Source organism: Sarcophilus harrisii, chromosome 4, assembly GCF_902635505.1.
Source record: "Sarcophilus harrisii chromosome 4, mSarHar1.11, whole genome shotgun sequence".
In the NCBI taxonomy this organism is placed as follows: domain Eukaryota; kingdom Metazoa; phylum Chordata; class Mammalia; order Dasyuromorphia; family Dasyuridae; genus Sarcophilus; species Sarcophilus harrisii.
Window position 1 is genome coordinate 165,339,086 of NC_045429.1, and position 21,114 is coordinate 165,360,199.

Sequence of the window (21,114 nt, forward strand, 5' to 3'; positions counted from 1 at the left end):
CTTTGGCTACATAAAACTGACCACTTCTCATTAAGCTCAATGTTTTCTTAATATCTCAATCTGTTATCAAATTGTTTCCAAACCCACCACAAGGACATTGAAGGCAAACTAATTTTAGTAAAACTGGTCAGACACATGCTAATACTCTCACTTTTAATTCAATATACTATCAAAGTAGTTTCCTCATTCCCAGAGTAGCTCCCTCATTTCCATTACCACACCAGTTGTATAAACACATAATCAAGACATTATGAACATTTCCATTCTTAAAATGCCATGCTATATGAAAACCGTGATCACTGGACATATACATGACAAGTCATTTTGAAACTATCATGGAATGTCACAAACATTCTGCAGCAACAGGCCTTATATTGCCTCGCATCTTATTGAGGCTATTTCCCAATTTAAGCTTATTCTCCATTTATGTTACTAACTTTCTTTCTATAATATTTTCAAATGAACTGCAACACTGGACAATTGTTCATTCGAGTTTCTGTAACATAGCCAGTATGCCAATGGTAGGAGAAAATAAAGTCATGTCTAAAAAATTTCATTCTTTACAAAGATCAGTTTACATGTAAACACTGCTAAAACAAAGCAACATATTTATCTGAATTTATGTACATTTACATTTTAATAAAGAATTTTTCCATAGCCAAAATAGAAGTAATTATTTTTATATCATAACTAGCTATTCATTTTCATTAAGTGGTCAATAATAAATAATAAATTTCTATAACTCAGTAAATAAACTTATAATATTTTCCCAGCATTTTCTACCATATATTTCTGTGTGGGCATTTTCATTTTATTCTTACTTTAAATCAAAATGCAAAAGTAAACAATGTAGAACTGGATTTAAAACTCTTTGTGGTTGAACAAAATATTACAAATCTTTGCTAAAATAAAAAAGTTCAACATCAAAATTATGTGTATGATAATTATAAACACTTTTTAAGTTATAATTTGCTTAACTAAAATATTATTTATATTCAACAAAATTTGTAAAATTAAATAAACTTAATATGAAGTCAGAAAGAGAAGAAAAAATATAAGAGTTTTTTGAATAACTTCTTAAAATACCTATATAACATTTCAAGTAAAATATCTGGTAAAGGCATTGGAGATCGACAGTAAACTGGACCCAAAGTTGAATTAAGAATGGGCTAAATCATAATTGGGAAATTGTTTACAGGTTTAAATAATGCCACACTATTACCTGCCACAAAATCACATCCTTTTAAAATAAATATTATCTCAACATCTCAAGGATGATGTGGTTTTAGAGAAGTTAGAATAATTATATAGGAAATTATTCAATCAACAAGCATTTATTAAATGTTTCCTACATATTAAACACTGACCTAAGCCCTGTGGATGCAGAAAAAGGCAAAAGAAATTCCTATGCTCAAGGAGATTACATTCCAATACTGGGGGAAAGGCATGTAAATAAAGTTACATACAAAATATATCCAGATACATGGAAGGTAATCTTAAAATAAAATGCTAAAGCACCTGAGAGAAGTGGCAAGTTTTCTACATAAGGGGTTGAAAATGAGTTTTGAAAGAAAACAGGGATTCCAAGAGGGAAAGAGGAAGGGCATTCCACCAATAGATACCCAGTACAAAGGCAAGAAGATAAGAGTCAAGGTATGTGAAATTAAGAGAAAGTAAAGCTGTACAGATAGATCAAAGAATGCACAAAGAAAAATAATATATAACAAGGCAAAAAAGATGAAAAGAAAAGATTAGTAATTCAAGAAATATTAAGAGAACTAGAGGAAGGCTATTAAAGCAGTGGAACAGATTAATAATAAATATTAGCATATATCAATATGGAATTTTCTTTAAAATAAGACATGGACAAAAATTCTACAGAATGGAAAGACCTCTATATGAGAATATACAATAGAGACACGGATTAGATCATAGGGATATCTGGTTTCAGAAATACTTTACCACTCCTCTTGTTCTCAAGCTATCATCCTATATCCCCCCTCTTCCTTTTCACAGGCCAATTCTAAGAAAAAAGCTAGCTGAATATTTTGCTTTTTCTTCCTCTATTCTCACTCATTTTCAGCATCTCCCAATGATCTCATTATTCATCTAAAGCAATCCAAAATTATCAAATGATTTATTATTTGCCAAATCCAACATTTTACTCATTTCTTTTCTTTCTTGATCTCTGTATAGCAGTTACTATAGCATATTACTGTTAACTAAGCCTTCCAACTAAGATTCTCTTGAAATTTCTTTTTTCTCACTAGTTCTTTATTCTATCTGCCTGATTACTCCTGATTCTCCTGTGCTGAATGATTATTGACTGTGTCCCACTCCAAGACTCTGCCCTAGGTCCCTTTCTAATTTTTCTCTGAATCCTGTTTCTTAAGTGATCATCTCAAAACAGATGACTTAAGATCTATAAATCCAACTGCAATATCTTCTGAGCTATAGCCCTATGTTACCAACTGTCTATTGGACATTTCCAAATGTATATTCACTAGGTTAACTGAAACTCAATATATCAAAAACATAACATTATTACTACAATTATATAAACTACTCTACTTGTTCTAGTCATTTGCCTTTCATCAATTAATATAAATATTCCCAGGTTTTTTTTAAAGCCCTTAGTTTCATTATTTCTTTCTGGACAATAGCATTCCCTCCCACTCACATACCATAACTTCTTCAGCTATTCTCCACTTTGTAAGCACTCCCCCCAAACTTCCAATTCTTTGCCTTGACACAAAAAACTGCTAAAAAATATTTTTATATACATGAGACTTTTTCTTCTTTCTTTGATCTCTTTTAACTATATTAGAAATGTCCTTGGGCTAACAGGCATATATAGTTTAATAACTGGGAAGGCATAGTTCCAAACTGCTTTCCAGAAAAACTAGTCCAATTCACAGCTGTTATCAATGCATTAAAGTGCCTTTTCCTCCACAGCCCCTCTAGCATTTGTCATTTTCAATTTGTCCCTCTGATTGGTGTGAGGTGTTATCTAAGAGTTGACTTTATTTGCATTTCTCTAATTATTGGTTATTTAGAGCATTTTTTAAAACAAAATATAACTATTGATAGTTTCAATTTCTTCATTTGAAAACTGCCTACTCATATCCTTCCACCATTTACAATATGGGAAATGGTGCTTATTCTTATAATTTTAATTCTGTTCAAATTAGAAAAAAGATCTTTATCAGAGAAATTTTTGCTTAGTTTTGCAAATTTCCTACTTCTAATTTTAGCTACATTGTCTTATTTGTGTAAAATACTTTTAATTTTATGCAATTGTCAGTTTTATCATTTATGAGTCTATCTCTTGTTTTGCCATGAATTTTTTCCTCATTCATTGAGCCAGCAGGTGATAACTTCCTTGATCCTCTAATTTGTGAAGTCACATTTATGTACAAATATTATACCCATTTAGAGATTGTCTTGTTATAAATTTTTTTACCTTTATAAAGTAAACCTTTGGTACTTTGGTTAGTAATGGCACAGAATTTTTTTTATATTGCATCTTTTTCTCAATAAAATGTCAAAGACAATTTTTAGCATTCATTTTTACAAGACTTTGAGTTGCAGATTTTTCTTCTTTCCCTCCCCCTAAAATGTTAAACAATTTGATAAAGGTTATATATGTGCACATGTGTAAAACATTTCCATATTAGTCACTGATGTAAAAGAAGAAATATTAAAAAGAAAAAAGAAAAAAAAAGTGAAAAGTAGCTTCAATCTGCATTCAGAGTTAACCAGTTCTTTATCTGGATGCACATAGAATCTTTAATCATAAATCCTTTGAAATTGTCTTGAATTATTGTGTTGCTGAGAAGAACTAAGTTATTTATATTTAGTCATCACACAATGCTACTGATACTATATACAATGGTTTTCTGATTCTGCTCATTTCACTTTGCATCAATTCATACAAGTCTTTCTGAAACCTGCCTATTCATTTCTTTTGCACAATAGTATTCCATTGCATTCATAAAACCATAACTTGTTCAACTATTTCTCAATTACATGGGCATCCCCTCAATTTCCAATATTTTGCAATCACAAAAAAACTACTGTAAATATTTTTGCATATATAAGTTCTTTTCTCTCTCCCTTTTTTAAATCCCTTTGGGATAAAGACATAGTAGTGGCATTGCTGGGTCAAAGGACATGCAGAATTTTATAGCCTTTTGGGCATTGTTCCAAATTTCTCTCCAGAATGGTGGATAAGTTCACAACTCCACCAACAGTACATTAGTGAACTATTTTTTCCATATTCTCTCAACATTTTTTATTTTCCTTTTCTTGTCATATTAGCCAATTTATATTGGCTGGTAGCTATATATAGCTACCTGGTAGCTATAAGATAGTCTCTTGGAGCTGTTTTAATATGAATTTCTTTAATCAAAAGTGGTTTAGAGAACTTCACATGACCATAGAGAGCTTTGATTTCTTTATCTCAAAACTTTGTTTATATCCTTTGGCCATTTATCAAATACAGAATGGGTTATATTCTTATAAACTAACTCAGTTGTCTCTATATATTTAAGAAATGAGGCCTTTATTAGAGACATTGTAAAGTATTTACCAGCTTTCTGCTTTCCTTCCAATCTTTGCTACTTGGTTTTGTTTGTGCAAAAGTCTTTTAACTTAATATAATCAAAATTAATTATTTTGCATTTTCTAATGCTCTCTATCGCTTGTTTGCTCATGAATTCTATCCTACTCCATAGATCTGGTAGGTATAATATTCCTTGCTCTCCTTATTTAATTGTGCAAATGTTTAAATCTTTTACCCATTTTGACTTTATCTTGGTATATGGTATGAGATGTTACTTTATACCTACATTATGCCCTATTGTTTTCCAGTTTTCCCAGCAAGTTTTGTCAAGCAATTCTTATCCCAGAGGTTGGGGTCTTTGGGTTTATCAAACACTAGATTACTTATGGTTTACCAAACACTAGATTCATTTGGTACTGTCTTGTATACTTAATTTATTTCACTACTCTATTTCTTAGCATGTTCCAGATGTGATTTAAATAAGTAATTTAGATAGTTTTGTCATTTTTATTACACTGTAATCACATAAGAAAGTTGAAAGGATCCCTTCATTGTCTCTCTTATTTTTCTAAACCATTTTTGTACTATTGGGATTCATTGTTCTTCAAATGTAGAATTTCCTTATAAATCCATCTAGTATCACAGTTTTCATTTGGTAGCTCATCTGGGAACTTATCAGTTTCTTCCAAAATCACCTCATTAAAGCACTTGGTTTTCTGTTTTTATGTTATGAGGAATTTATAGATTTTTGTAAATATTTATCCATTTCAGTTAAGATTGTTTCATTAATGTGCTGTTGGATGAAGTAACTACTAATAACTTTATTTAAATTCTTTTTGCTTTTATTGCTTGCAAATTAACCTTTTTTGTTCTTGATTCTGATTATTTGGTTTCATCTTTCTTTTTTTAATCAAGTTAACTAATGAGGTCTTATTTTTTCTGTTATGAGATACTTTTGATTTTCTATCTTTTCATCCTTTGACTGTTTCAGTATTCCTTGTTGTCTCAAGGAGTCATTTGGTCAATTCTAATTTTTAAGAAATTAATTTGATCTCTTGTTCCAAGCTGCTGATTCTCTTTTCTTTGATTAACTCTCACTTTTCTTATTTTTTCCTCAACTCTAATTTGATTTTAAAAATCAATTTTAGTCCTTTTTAAAAATTGATGCTTTAGCTCTTGCAAAAATTCTGGCTGGATTTACAATCAAGCTGCATTTTTTCCTTAAAGCTTTGCTTAAAGAATTTTTGAGCAATTTTTTTCTTCTGAGTTTGTGATATAAATTTCCTTGCTTCTATAGTAGTTTTTTTATGATAAGATTCTTATTTTTAATTTGGTCTTTCTTCTATTCCACTTGACTTTGGATTTTATGTTAAGATTGGGCTCTATGCCCTTCTAGAAGAATGTCTGGACTGAGCGTCTGTGTTTTTGTGTTTTACCATTTTTACAACTCAGATTAGGAAAGTGTAACTTTCAGTGCTTTCCAAAGTGATGTGATCTGGGACCAAGTCTACTCAAAACCTTCCTCAACTGATTTCTATAAGCTCCTAATCCAGGTCTGAATCTATTAATTTTATCTTATATGGAAGTTTTAATAGAATTATTGCTGGATGGCCACAAGTGACCCAGTGGAAGGCTCTCCAAATTCAGAACAGTTTAACTGCAGGTTCTCCTTTGGGATGGAATTCCAGAATGGTTATTCTTCTATAAGCTTTAGCCTGAGCCTAGCGATTAGAACTGAGTCCCTGATCTCCTCCTGGGATCAGAGATGCACACCTACATTTTGCTTCTGAACTTGTTTCTCAAAGGACGAAACTAAAAAACATGACCACAACCAATTTACCACTGCTAGAGACAAGTCAGTCCTCTCCTCAATTACCCTCTGACTTTATAACCCTGAATTGGGTAGTATGAGACAGAGCTGTCAGATGGTATTTATTCCTATCTTGGGTTGGTATCTCCTGAGACTTCTTCTTGTCCCAGTGCTTCCTGCCTTGATGCCCAAACTCAGCTCTTTCAATCTCTGGGCACTGGAACTGGGAAATTCCTAAATAGTCCTCATCCCAAGCATCTGCACTTCTCTCTGTTTTCTTAATCTTATCAGAGCTAACAAAATAACTTATTGACTTTGTTTTGGCTTTTCCATCAGTTTTGTGTGTTTTCTAGGTCTCTAGATCTAGAGGATCTAGAGGGCCACCTCTATAAGAGGTATGATGCAGACTCCAAGCTACACTTCTTGCTGTTACTTAACCATCTTGATTTTTCTGAGCTAGAAAAATCATTTAGCTTCTCAGTATACTATACAATTCTTTTAAGATTTCCAAATAAAGTGCCAACTTTCATTGGCATAAGGAATTTTCTCACTTAAGAGTCCTTATCATCTGCATAGATACTGATTTTTAAGAATACAATAAATTTATATGAAAATTATATTAATCACTAAAAGTCTTGAAATCATCATTCTGAATGTATTAGCATAACTACATGATAAAAATGTAGCATTGCCTTTATTTCAATGTAAAATGAGAGACATGAATTAAATGATTTATACTATTAAGATTTACATTAATTACCATGTAAAATTCCATTTTAATACAGTATCAGTTTGCTATCATTTTTTCTTTCACATAAATATAAAACAAAAGTAAATTCCCATTCGTTTGAGTTTTCTGCTTTTCCTCATAAATGGGAGTTTGATGTACATATACATACATATATGTGTGTACACTCATAATCTATAAATATATACACATATAAACATTTGTATATTATTTGTATATTTGTATGTAAACATATATACATGTGAACAAATGTGAATATAGCTATGAAAGCTTAAACTTTCACTATGACTTTTGAGAAATGTGATGAATGCAAATAAAATACTATAGTAGTTTAGAGACAACAGTACTTCAACATATATGGCCTCATGAGGACAATTGAAAGCATTACCACTGTAACTGGTCTTTGCTAAAATATCAAAATGCTTTAGTGACTATCCATAAAGCATGATTTGATTTCAAATTCCTCAGAGTACAAAGATTCTTTCATCAATACTGGAAACCCTCTTTGAGGGAACATTTTCAAGGAATGAATGGAATTCTGGATGTTGTAAGCAGTCTCTGAATGATCTATAAGAACAATGAATGATTAACAAGAAATATTTCTTGAGTTCAGAGTTCTTTTAATAAAAGAAGACCTAAGCCTGGTATTTTCTTCTTTCGTGTTCTTGGAAAGTACACATGGAGTATGCTTGAATAGGGCCATAAGTTTCTTAATGAAGAACCCAGACTTTTCTAGATGTTTTATCAAAACAAAAAAAAGCAACAAACCTTAAATTAAAAAAAAAAGAATACAAACGGATCAGTAATGACACAAAAGATATTAGGCATGGAAGGTAGACAGATGGAAGAAATAACATAAATGATTTTGAGTACATAAAAGGGTACATAATACAACAATAATCAGGATCATAGAATTCTGGCCATAAAAGGAACCCTAGAGATATAAACGTCTCTTTCTCATGTAATGGATAATCCCTCCTCCTATTTCCCCCCCACCCTGGCTTAGATAGGTGAAATAATTTGATCAGAACCAAGATCAGAAAGACTGTCGCTAACAGAATCAAGATTCAAATCAAGTTCTTTAGACAAATCTGGTACATAGTCCATCCAACATAGCTGCACATCCTGATTATGTTCTCTTTGTATTCTGACTTTCCTTTAAAATGCTATAAGCCTGAGATTTCTCAAAAGGATGCAATTACCTCTAAAAGATATGCAACAGGGAAACTATCCAATCATGGCCAAACCCTAAGAAAATACATATCTAGTAAGTCTCCTTATGGAAGCTCTCAGTGATGTGGGATGGAGTAATCCAGATCTCCATTTCAAAACTTGGACTAGTCTAAGATTGATGCTTGTCAAATTATGTTAGAGAGAAGAAAAATCTCTTGATTGGCTACTGAGCCATCAATCAATCAAATCAATCTTCTCCTCCCTAGCTACATTTAAACAAGGAAAATAACCGCTTAGGATATTTGGGTGGAAAAGAAGACTTCAGACCTATCATCCAGAATTTTCATGAGGTCAGTGAGGAGATGACTTCCTGTATTCAAGCCTTTATCCAAGATGGGACCACTTTCTGTCTTCTTTCCTTTAGAATAACATCATATGAGATCTTAAAAAGTCAGAAAATCATACCAGAGTTCCAATAGCCAAATCAAGTAATATCCCCATATACCCCTAAAAGCAACCTGGGAGAGCCAATCCAGAATAAACTGAGACACCACAATCTACAACAAGGAAACAATTTGTCCATGTTTGTACAATATTCCAAAATGAATGTGGTGAGCTAAATATTCTGTTAACATCCACTTGAAATAAGAATTCACTATCCCTAAGGACCAATATGTAAAAGGTAGAGTTAGCCCTTGCATTTCAAGGGGATGTTTTTTTGTATATTTATTCTTGCTATATCCCACAGAAACGAAATCATAGTTCCAAGATGCACTGATGTGATTAATGAGTATTTTCTAGTGATTAGGATAGAAGTTGAAATGGAAATGATTCTATAATCTGTCGTTAGTATTTTCCTAAGATCAGAGTTTTAGAGTTAAAAAAAAAAACCTCTAAGGTTACCTTGTTCAATCTCTCCGATTTGATAGATGAACAAACATGAAGGTAAAAGACAGTAATGTATTTGCCTAATGTCACAGAGTAGCAGATTTATTTCCTAGTCCTCCTGACTCCAAATGCAACAATCTTTCTACTATACCACATATTTCAGAATTATTCACATGCAGTGAGTACTGTTAAGGCTTTCAATTTATTGGGCCATATCAGAGAAAAGAACTGATGAATGGAAGACATTGCATGTCACTGCCAGAGATGCCTTATAACTCCTCTGAGACTCCTGATTCTCCCTCACTGTCATAAGAGGGTAAGAGAAATATTCAACAAAAAAGATAAAAAAGCAAAGCACAATAGCACCTGATCCAGTATCAAACCCTTATATGTCAGACACACACACTACGTGTTTATTCATTCATTCATATATATGAATGCATATATACACACATACCTAAAAACAGGTGAGATCCCAATCCTTAATTATGCCTTGGTCAATGGAAGGAGACATTCTTACTCAATTCCCACAACAAAGCATATAAAGGTATCCTTTGTTTTCTGTTGGCATATTATGTCATAATAAAGATTTTTTTAATTTGCTGCTAAGCCAAAAACTGAGTTGCCCTCTTTCCTAGCATATTTTAAGTTAGGAGAATTGATGCCAGACACTAGATAGGTAAGGAACACACTCAGCCATTATATCTATGAAGTTATAATACCTATGTTTCTTGTATTTCTTTGCATTCGTGATTTTCCTGATTACAGGCAAGTGAATATTCTAAGATGGAAAGATTGGGATAAATGACAAACCAAGAAATCTATTAAAACCATCTCCAAAAACCAGAGGCCCAGAATTGGTGGCAGCAGTATCTGAGCTGTCATCTTAGAAGTCAGCATAACCACTATATGACCTCATTGAAAAAGCCTCACAAAGGACTGATATGTCAATCAAAATATCACAATCTACAAGAAGATACAGCCAATTCAGCAAGGAAGTGATTCACCTATCCCCCACCTAATTCCTTGTTAAGGCCTATTAAAGAGGACTCCCAGGGTCAGCTGCAAAACATAAAGAGGAAGAATAGGTTTAAATAACCTAAGGCAGAGGAATAAATGCAAAGAGAAAGGATTATGAAAAAAATGAACGACGTTGAGGTCTTAAACATAGGCAAAGAACTATAAGGTAGTACTAACAATTAGGAGTATTAAGAAAGGTCTCTCAGAGGAAGTGGTATCTTAGCTGAGACTTGAAGGAAGAAAAGGCCTTAGGAAGTTGAAAATGGGGTAAGAAGGAATGACAGGAATGGAAAATGTACTGTGCAAATGAAGATAAATAGAAAATGGAATATTTAGTTCAATAAAGAGTTAAGAAAGAAGGAAAGACTATCTAAGAAAAAGTATAGTTAACAATATCAAAGCTTACAAGTAGTCAAGAAGGACAAAAACTAAGTAAAAGCTATCAGAATTAACATTTAGAATATCAATGTTAACCTTTAAAAGACTGATTAAGTAGAATATTGGGAATAGAAAACATTCTAAAAAGGGTTTTTTTTCTCTTGAGTTATACAGACATTTGACTTACCATTGCATACACCAAATGTACCATAAGAAATTTCTTGAGGCCAACAAATACTTATTTGCAACCTCCACATTCTAACATAGTACTACCCTATAAACATTTGATAATTGTTTGTTGAAAGAATGAATGAATGAATATGAATGAAAAGAAAAATGACAGCCTAGTCAAGTTCAGTGAGGTTCATTACTAGTAAGTTTACTAATTAAAGCATTCTTCAAATCTATAAAACAAAGAAAAATGCAAAATGGAAACTCATATAAATAGCACTTTCCTGAATAATTCAAATATTATCAACCCTGCTCTCTGGTTGAAAAATTTGAAATTCTTGAGAAGCTAAATGGCTACTGGTCACACAATGTCTTAATTCAGTATTTGATCTCTTATCTTCTGACTTTCCACTATATTGCAGTGACCCTCAAAATAGTCTTCTGTAAATACCTACTCTGATTGTAATGATGGTGGCAATTCTGTAAAAGGGAACAGAAAGTGGGGAGAAATACCATTTTTATAGAGCCCATAAACACTAAGTTGTCAGCATGGTGAATGATTTTTGTCTAAAATCCTGTAAGTGAACTTACGAACCACAGTAACATGGACACCCTCACTATAAATGAAAACCAAAGCCAAATACAAGGAAGGATAGCACACAGGTTCTGTAGAGTCAAGTAGATTGCTTATTGTGTCCTCAAAATCAACAAGAAACATAATTTCATAGGACACTTGGTCATGTCACCCTCCGGTGCTAATGTGAGGATCACAAATGAAAAGAGCATCACAATAATAATGAATTATGTGTTAACATATGTTGCAGAGAATAAAGAGACAGAAGGAAGAATCTGACTTAATGATCATGCTGTAAAATATAATACTTTGGTAGATTTAAGATCCATGATCATAGTTTAAGAGCTTTATGAGATCTTTAGGTCTATTCTAAACTCTTCATTTTTTTAGGTAAGAAACTGACCCAAAGAGTCCAGAGGATGTGGGTTTTCTCTCTACTAGTTTAGATCACAACCTATCCATGCCCTTTGTTCTATAAATATTGTCCCCACACTTATTATGATTCACTCAACAAGTTATGAAGTTTTCCTTGGGTATATAATGAACATGAGACACTCAAGTAGTCTATTTATTATTCTTCAATCTTTTCACAGGACAGACTCAATTTGTTTTCCAATCATCCTATTTCTTCAACAATCTTTCTCTTATCATTTTTCACACATAGGTCATCCCTAAAAACAGGCTGAAAGCTTTCCTGAGCATTCCTCACATTTTTCCATGTTATTTTGGATTTCCCACAACTTTTTGATGAAATTATGGAGTTTCAAGATTCAAAACCTTACAGCACTGATTAGAGAACATTTTTATTAAAAAGATGGTTCCCTAAATAAAGAATTATTAAAATCCTTGCACAAGTTAATTTCAGTCAACTTGCTTCTTCTATTAACTTTTAGATGTAACCCACTGTCAGTCTGCACTGTCTTAAATATGTTACACTGATATACCTGCTGCAGAGTTTATCCAACTATATATTATAACAAGGACAACAGTCATTTTATGTATTCATTGTATCCTACATGAACTGTTTACCTTATTTCCTTTAAAAAATCATGAATCTTAACTGAAAACCTGGAAGACTCCATATAATCAGCATAATATCATCTGTAGCATCTTGAGGAGCTCCATCTAAAGAAAAGCTCAATTTTATTCAGACTTGACATCAGATATATTCCATGAAAGTGGTAAATATTTTTTGGCAAAAATTCATATCCTTATTTGTCTCCTTTTGTATGTCTCCTTTATTAGTAACAATTAGATCACTGAACCAAGTTTATCAAGAAATCTTATTATGACCTAAAAAACATGTATTGTAGGCCAGGCCTGACCTAGACTAGTCTCGCAATTCAGATTTGAGACTGAAATGAAATGAGACACTCAAAGAATACGTCTCCTAAAAGAGTTTTATTTGGTCATTAAATGGAAAGAATATTCACCAAATATATTATATATACATACTGATCTAAACCAATCAATTTGAGAGACAACTTCCTTGTGTTTTAGGTGGAAAAAAACAGTCTGAGCTACTCTCCAAATGAAAATTAGCAAAGGGATATGAATAATCTGTTTTCAGAGAAATTAATCAAGGCTTTCAATACTCATCTAAAAAGTTGCTCTAAACAAAAAAATTAAAATTAAAATAACTCTGCAGTACCATTTCACACCTATCAGAAAGGTTAAAATGACAGAAAAGAAAAATGGCATGATAGACAGGATGTGGGAGAATAATTATACTAATGAACTACTGCTGTATCTATGAATTGATCCAATCATTCTGAAAAGTACTACATTACCATGGCCCAAAAGCTACTGACTTGTGCATAAAAAATACAATTACAAGGTCTAAACCTTAAAGAAAAAGTAAAAAGTCATATATGCACAAAAATACTTACGACAACTATTTTTATAGTGGTAGAACAGGAAACAAAAAGGATGTCTATTAACAGGAGAATGGTTGAAAAAGTATGATATATAAATATGATGAAATACTATTGTGTTTTAAGAAATGATGAAGGGGATGGTTTCAAAGAAAACATATAAGAATTGGTGGAAAATGCCAAGTGAGAAGAAATAAAAGAACAATTGAGACAGGAAAAGCAATATTAAAATCAACCATGTAATGAGAGGATAAAAAAAAAGAAACTATTAATATGTCTCATAAAGATTTCATAAAAATGAAAAAGTATGTATTTGCTAACATATACAGATATTCTCTCTATCCTGGGGACAATGGTAGGATCTGAAAACAGTAAAAATAAATGGCTAAAAATAAAAATAGATATTGACAGGCATTCCAATTTCTATGTGTTGATCTTTTAGTTTAATCTGTGAATACTCTTGGGATACAGTGGCTTAATTTGACCTCAAATCAAATTTTTGTATTTTTCGTTTTACTTCCAATTTTTTTTTTACTGTTTTCTAAAGTAATTCAAACAATAATTTGCTATGTTTATATTCTAAACCCGTGTTTCCATTGATTCCCATTTCACTTTGCTTGAAAAGATGGTAAAGGATTTTCCTTGACCATCCAAGAAATTCCTAGAAATCCAAGAAGTGGATTTCTAAACTCAGACTCCTCATAGTATTTGTTTTTTAATTAGTTAAACATTTATAAAATGGCGATAAGCAAAATTGGTAAATTTTAGTTTGTTTAAATCCTATGGGGGGATTTGAATAGATCAGACTAAAGGTATTGTAACTTTTGGCAGCATCTTTTAATGTTTTGCCGTCTAATTTGATGTTGATTGTGACTTCTGTCTTAGCCAATTGACAGCCTGAAAACACATAGAAAGCTGATTTTGATATGTTTTCCACATTAAATACCTGTTATTTCTGGTCCAAATAGACAAACAGAAAAGATAGCCATTATGTATATTACATATGTATATATAATATAATGTAATATATATATTATACATGCACATATATAATACACACAAGGTTTCTCAAGAGTCTTCATACTTCCCCCTCAAAGCTATTTTCCAGTATCCTTTTTACCATCTCTCCTTCAAAATGAAGTCAGAGAGTCCTACAGAATATGTTTAACCTTATGAAAAGTATGGCACGATAAAATAATATAGTATTCTATGAATTATATTTCTTATTACTTCTGGACATAAAATAAAACCAATTCTACCACAAAGCTTCTTTTGTGCGCCTTTCCAAGGAGCACCTATAAAATAGACAACTTTCCATTTAATAGCTGTCCTCCTCTTTAACTTTTTTGTCTTAGGGTCTTATTTATGTAAGAATGTCAATACTAATGTGGTTCAGTTCTTTCAGGAATATGTTAATTTGTTATTCATTAGACAAGGATCCCACATTTAGAATAACTTTGTCTAAATTAATGTTTATAGGCAATCTAAAAATTATGTCACACTTTCCTACCAATTTTTTCCATGATGATTCTGGAAATGGAAGAGGACCAGACAAAATTAAGGGCCTTCTTAAATCTATTTCATGAATTGAAATGGCCAAAGAATTCACCTAGAAGTCAAATACTAGTGAAGAACTTTTCTATGATCAGTTGTATTGGTCTTTAGACATCATATTCAGTTTGTCATTAGGAATATACAACTCTGACACCTTTCTGAGCATGATAAAAGCTGCCTGGACTTAAGTTCAGCTCTGATAGCCTTCAGAAACTTAGGAACATTTTCACCTCACAATAAGAGATCATAGCAGGACTTTGCAATTCTTTATAGAGATATTCATGTTCCTAAAGCAAAGGTTAAGACATGTCACTGATCTTGTGAATTAGGAGTGATTTGTTGCCTTCAGAATAATAGACAAATGTCTCAACCTAGCTTTTTGGGGTCTCTACAGTCTAGATACTAACTACCTTCCTAGTCTTATTCCATAATATGTCCCTGTACATGCTTCAAATTCAAGTCAGATCTCAGTCTATCCCTATGCTCTTCAATTTAATCCTGAATCAATTTGGCTCCTAGGTCTGAATATTTAAAACACATACACACACAAACACATACATATACAAGCTTTTGGTCCCTTCAACTAAAAGATGTTCACTTTCTTATTTTCCCCACAGGCTAGTAAATAGTGTAGCTTTTGATTATACAACAAAGGTTATATTGATTCCCTTTGAAATCACATAGAAAAAATAATTTAATGTGGCTTTAATTGATAAGATTTCCATTATTTTAACAGAATGGATGAAAAATTGAATGAAAAATTTTAGAGCTATTTCTAATCTCCATTACTCAGGGTTTTGTTTGTTTGTTTGTTTGTTTTTTACCTGCTATCTTTAGAAGTGTAGTTACATGATCACCTTCTGCCAACTTCACAAATCCAACCTGATTTCCAAAATTACCAATTCCTTGAAAAGGTAAATTTAAATCTCTTCCTTGTAATATTTCTTCTATTAATGCTTTTGTTTCTAAAAGAGCACCTATACTTCTGTTAAAAAAAAGAAAAAAATTTTAAAAATCAGATAAAGAAAAAAGTTATAATTTCTAGAGATTACAATAAAATCTAGCATGATTCATTAATATACTTGTCAAATATTTTCATTTCAGAATCATTTCTAAAAATTAAACTGTTCAACATAAGGTCATATTGCAACTTGAACTTTAAAAGTAAGCATTAAAGTTAAAACTAACGGAAATGAAGATCTCAAATACAATAAAAGTAGATTAAATTTTTAATATTTTTATTTTTATTGAAAAAATACAAGTGAATTACTTTTACCAATTATTTCATGATTTGTTAAGAGTTCAGAAATATTGACTTGTCAAAAAAAAGTCAGAAAAAATTAATGACTACATATTTACATTATATGCCCAAAATATTGAAAGCTACAACTTATCTGACTTATAATGAATGTAACAGACTAGCACTATTAAATTGATCCAAACATATCAAATAAATAAAAATGTGTCCCCTATAAAGTACACTAGATTTTAAAAAAATGGAACACTGGAAAGAGCACCTTATTTCTACATCTATACCAAATATTAATTTTGCCACTTGCATCATGTTTGGCTTTGGGCAAGATTCTTAACTTCTATGGACCATGATTTACTCATCTATAAAAGGGGCAGAATGAATTAAGTGATTTCTTATGTCCTTCACAAATTTAAATTCAATATTCTAATTCTAAAGAAAAATCTTTCTTCTAGATACAAAGTGGATGTCAAATCTATATCAGAGAATACCAGGATTAAAAGGGAAGTTCTGCTCCATTTCATTCATTTCGTTTTCCTTATTAAAATTATTTAATACAGGCCAGTTTATTTCACCCTCTACACTTTTAGCTCTGTAATGTTTTTGTAGTAAGAATAGTTGTCTTTAATATTTAATAAAAGTATTGGTGTATATAGCTTACCTTTTACATGTATTTTACTCAAATGGATTAAAAAACCGTCACTAGGGGGCAGGCATTATCTAGTAAATAAATAGCTGTCTTTAAAGACTACATCACTGTTCAAGATCATATTATTTTACATTTCTTTGAGCGAATTATTTGTGTAATTCTATGCCAAAGAAGGGAGAAAGAGCAATCATTGGCAACTTTTAATCAGTGGGTATTTTATGATTCCTACTTACTGACCCAAGCCAGCATTGATTCTGGAATAATTATAAAGTGTTGAAAATGGGCTTGTTAGAGGACACACAGAAGCAATATAATTATTTTGCGGGCACATTCATGAGTTCAGAATCACTATAAACGGGATATAAAAATCTACAAGTTTACAACAACAAAAGTGAAGGATATGTCCAGGGATTTTAGTAACTGTAGGCTCCAGATGAGTTAAAAGTGTAGCATAGCAAAAAGCAAATGCTGTCCTTGTCTGCATTAAGAGAAGCAATATCTAGAACCAAGAAGTGAAATTTTCACTATCCTCTGTCTTTATCAAACCTTATCTATACAAGTTAGTGAGAGAACATTCAGAATAGGGGTATCAGGATGGTGACAAAGGCTGTTTAAAGAAATGAGTACTTCTCATTAAAGAAGCTTTTGCTGGGGCAGAAATAGTAACAATGGGTAAAAGTTGCAAGCCTTACTAGAAGTATAAAACTTCCAAGCCATTAGAACTTTGTCAAACTGGAATAGTCTGTTTCACTATCAGTATTTAAGCAGAAACCAATTTTAAAATGTTATAGAAGGAATTTCTGTTCAGATATGTGTTTCCTGAGGCAGTCTCTAAAACGACTTCCAATTCTGAGATTCTAAGATTCTGAACACAAAACTATGTTAAGGTAAGGCCAAAGAGAAATCTCTTTTATTTATCTAAGTAGAAAGTAAGAGACCCTCTATTTTGCTACAAAAGATATGTATGGCTCGTAGAATTATTTTTGAAGCACAATAACCTAAGAACAATAAAGTGATAAGTAACACAAAATAAAACTCTAGACCCATCTGGTTATATAAGTATTCTAATAAAAAGTCATATGGTATAGTAGAATACTAATTTACATTACTCTAAAATCTAAATGAACTCAAAAAATTATAATTTAGAGTTGAAAGGTACTTTAGAGATCATCTAGTCTAGCCTCTCCATTTTACAGATGAGAAAACTGAGGTCCAGTGAGGATAAATGTCCAAAGCAAGGTCATACAAATACTATATAGGAAAGCTGATATTATAACTGAAGTCCTAGAATTTCAAATTAATGACTCTTTCTACTACCAGATGGCTTTTCTCTATAAATCCAAGTCCATGTCATAGCACTGTTCCTGGATATCTCTCTACTTACTGTCCCTATGATCACAGTTATTTAGATATTTATCCATTCCCTCATTAGACTGGAAAATTCCTAAGACAGAATCCATCTGATACTTATTTTGTTATTCCAAGTGCTCACCATTCTGTCCTGCATATAGAAAGTACTTAATAAATGTCTATTCAAACAAAAAAGAAAAAAAAAGAAACTGTGCTGTGTACAAGTTACAATTCTGCCACAAAATGACTATGTGGTTTTGAACAAAGGCAGTTAACTGGACTGGAAGTTCCTCAAGATTCCTTCTATTTGTAACATTCTATAATTCTCTATGTTCCAATGCAACTGTTTATTACTTCAACATCTCAACTATCTCCAAATAAATATCTCCAAATCACAATGATCACAAATGTCCCATGACTTATTTAAAAGAATCTGTTTATTGAGTTGAGCAAAGAAATCATTTCTCTACAGCTAACTTGGCGATACGTCTCACCAAACTGAGCTTGACTTATTCTTAAATGACATGAAATAGTTTGTTAACTAACTTATACTCAAAATCTTTCCTCCTTGGTAGGAGCTTAAAAAATTTACATTGCATTGGCATAGTTCTTGATAATATATATGCTCTTTCCTATCATTATGAGGTTTATCATTTAAATAAAATAAGATTTAAGATACTAATAGTCTTTTAATCTATTTTTTAAAGCATTTAATTTTTTTTCTACTCTTGTATAATGACTGGAAGGTTGGGGAAGAATAAAAAAGAAATATTTTATCTAAAAATACTTACATGTTAACTTCCTCTTCATTTAGTAAATGCATCACTAGGAGGGTAACATGGAAGGAACCACAACTAGTCATTATTTTGGATAGCCGTTTATCTTGCTGTATTACTCTGTTTTGTAGAGTCTGAATTCCTCTTGTAATCTAATCAAAAAATAAAAACTAGTAATTAGACAAAATTGGATATTATTGCCAAAATATAATCTTTAAAAAGTGCAGGAAAAACAACTACAATATCATAGAGTAATTTCAAAAACAATATCAATATCAAATATATTTTTCATTATCTCAATTTGACTTCCTTGAAAATCATGGATGGTTGAACTGCTTGTTTTAATACAATATCTGAATCATAGAATCATGAAGTGATTCAACTGAATGGGATCTGTGAAATCATCCAGACTAATGACTCATTTTACAGAAAAGGAAACTAATAAAAAGATTACATTCTCTCCTAGTTCTCCTCACTATCTGTTCTACATTCCTAGAACTCTCCCTCTCCCCCTCTTCATCCTCATCATTTAGTTCACTCAGCTTCCTTCAAGTTCCTGCTAAAATTCCACCTCCTTCAAAAAGCCTTTTGCATTCTCTTAAACTTAGTACCTTCCCTCTGATATCACCTTCAAATGATCCTGTTTATACATAGTTGTTTTCAAGTTTTCTCTCCTATTAGACACCGAGATTGAGAGTAGGGAATACTATTTATCTAACTTTGTAGCACACTATCTATAATATAGAAAACACTTAATAAATTCTTACTTAGCATGACTCTAAACTTATCTATCTCCACAGACCTGTTCATACAGTAACCAATATGGCACACTTCAATCATATTCTTCACAAAAGCTATATTCTTTTTCTTATGGTACAAGCAGCTTGATCATTCTCCATTTGTGGATGAGATATCCTATTTCATTTTCAAATGAACAATCCTGACAGTAGACTTCGCTATCTTCAAGAGTTATCTATACTTTTGAAGAAGAATAATGCTACAATTATGTTTATAGAAGGAAGCTTTTTTAAAGACATATTATAGGGATCACAGGAGATCTCCCCATCCAATCCAACATTCAATTCTTTCTTTCTTCCTCACTGCTTCTTGAATTGAAAAAGGAAATTACTGCCCCATGTTATCACTTCTTGGAATTGTTTTCCCTTATTCTAAGCATCCAGATCCTAAATAACCCATCACACTTAACTTATATCCCTTAACATTCCACAACTCCACAAGTCATTTCTGTAAATGAGTTGATAGGAAATTACATGCTAGTACTTGAAATAATATTTCCTGAGGCAAAAAATCACCTATGTGATACACATGGAAAGAATGATGATAATTTGGTAAGTATCATACTATAAGTGAACAATGTGCTAAACTATAACTATAATGCTTAAGTTTATATGTCCTTATAATCAGTGTAAATATAACCAGATTAAAAGTGTTTTCACGTAAGGGTCTATATTCTACTTTTCTGGGATCCTTCAAAGTTCCTAAGATAGTGCTGGGACACAAAAGGTTTAAGTAAAAACTTGTTTTGACCATTGGTAATGAGACAAAGGGCATTTTTAGGGCCACTGAAGCTAAACTGGAAAAAATAATATTTCAAGAACATTGTCTTTTTTAATGAAATGATTAATGAATTTTTTAAAAAATAGATGATTATTCTGGACCTGTTCCTCTATGCTCCAAAAGACTAATTTTTAAAGGCTGGATTTTAATCTTTAGGTGTTAGATTAGATTTTTTGAAAAGTGAGTAATTTGTTTATTTTAAAAAAAAAACCTTTGGCCACCATCAAATTACTAATGTTTTCTATATGACCTAGTATTCTAACTGGGGACAGAGACTCAAAGGAGACTGATGAAAGAAAAAGATAGGTCTCATTTATACAAAAATATCCATACCAACAATTTTTGTGATAGCTAAGAAGTAGAACTTTCAAAGTAGGTAGTCATTAACTGGTACTCATTAGTTGGGTAATTATTGAACAAATTAGGATACATGAATGTAATGGAATATTATTATGCAATAAAAAAAAAAGGAACATGAGCCTTTCAGAGAAACAGTAGAAGATTTTTATGAATTAACATAAAGTGAAACTAAGTGGAACCAGAAAAAGTATATAAAAACTGTTTACAATAATATAATTGAAAAGAACAAAAAAATTGAATACTGTGCATTTTTAATGACCAATCTTGGTCCCATCCCTCTTCCTTCTTTAGCTAGAAATGTGGAAGATGTTTTTAAATCATCAGACATTTTAATTGAATCAGCTAGTTTTACTTGATAGGATTTTCTCTATTATAAAAGAAAGGTTCATAGTGGG

At 31.7% G+C, this 21,114-nt stretch overlaps 1 protein-coding gene across 5 annotated transcripts in view; it reads right to left on the bottom strand.

Moving 5' to 3' along the window:
- Nucleotides 1-21,114, bottom strand: part of AKAP7 (A-kinase anchoring protein 7) — a 147,357-nt gene that overhangs the window by 90,177 nt on the left and 36,066 nt on the right. For all 5 annotated transcript variants that reach the window (XM_031964256.1, XM_031964255.1, XM_031964258.1 and 2 more), the window contains exons 4-5: nucleotides 18,797-18,933; nucleotides 15,579-15,739 (exon numbers count right to left, since the gene is read on the bottom strand). In XM_031964256.1, coding sequence (XP_031820116.1) covers nucleotides 15,579-15,739; nucleotides 18,797-18,933 — 298 coding nt within the window. The remainder of the gene's footprint in view (nucleotides 1-15,578; nucleotides 15,740-18,796; nucleotides 18,934-21,114) is intronic.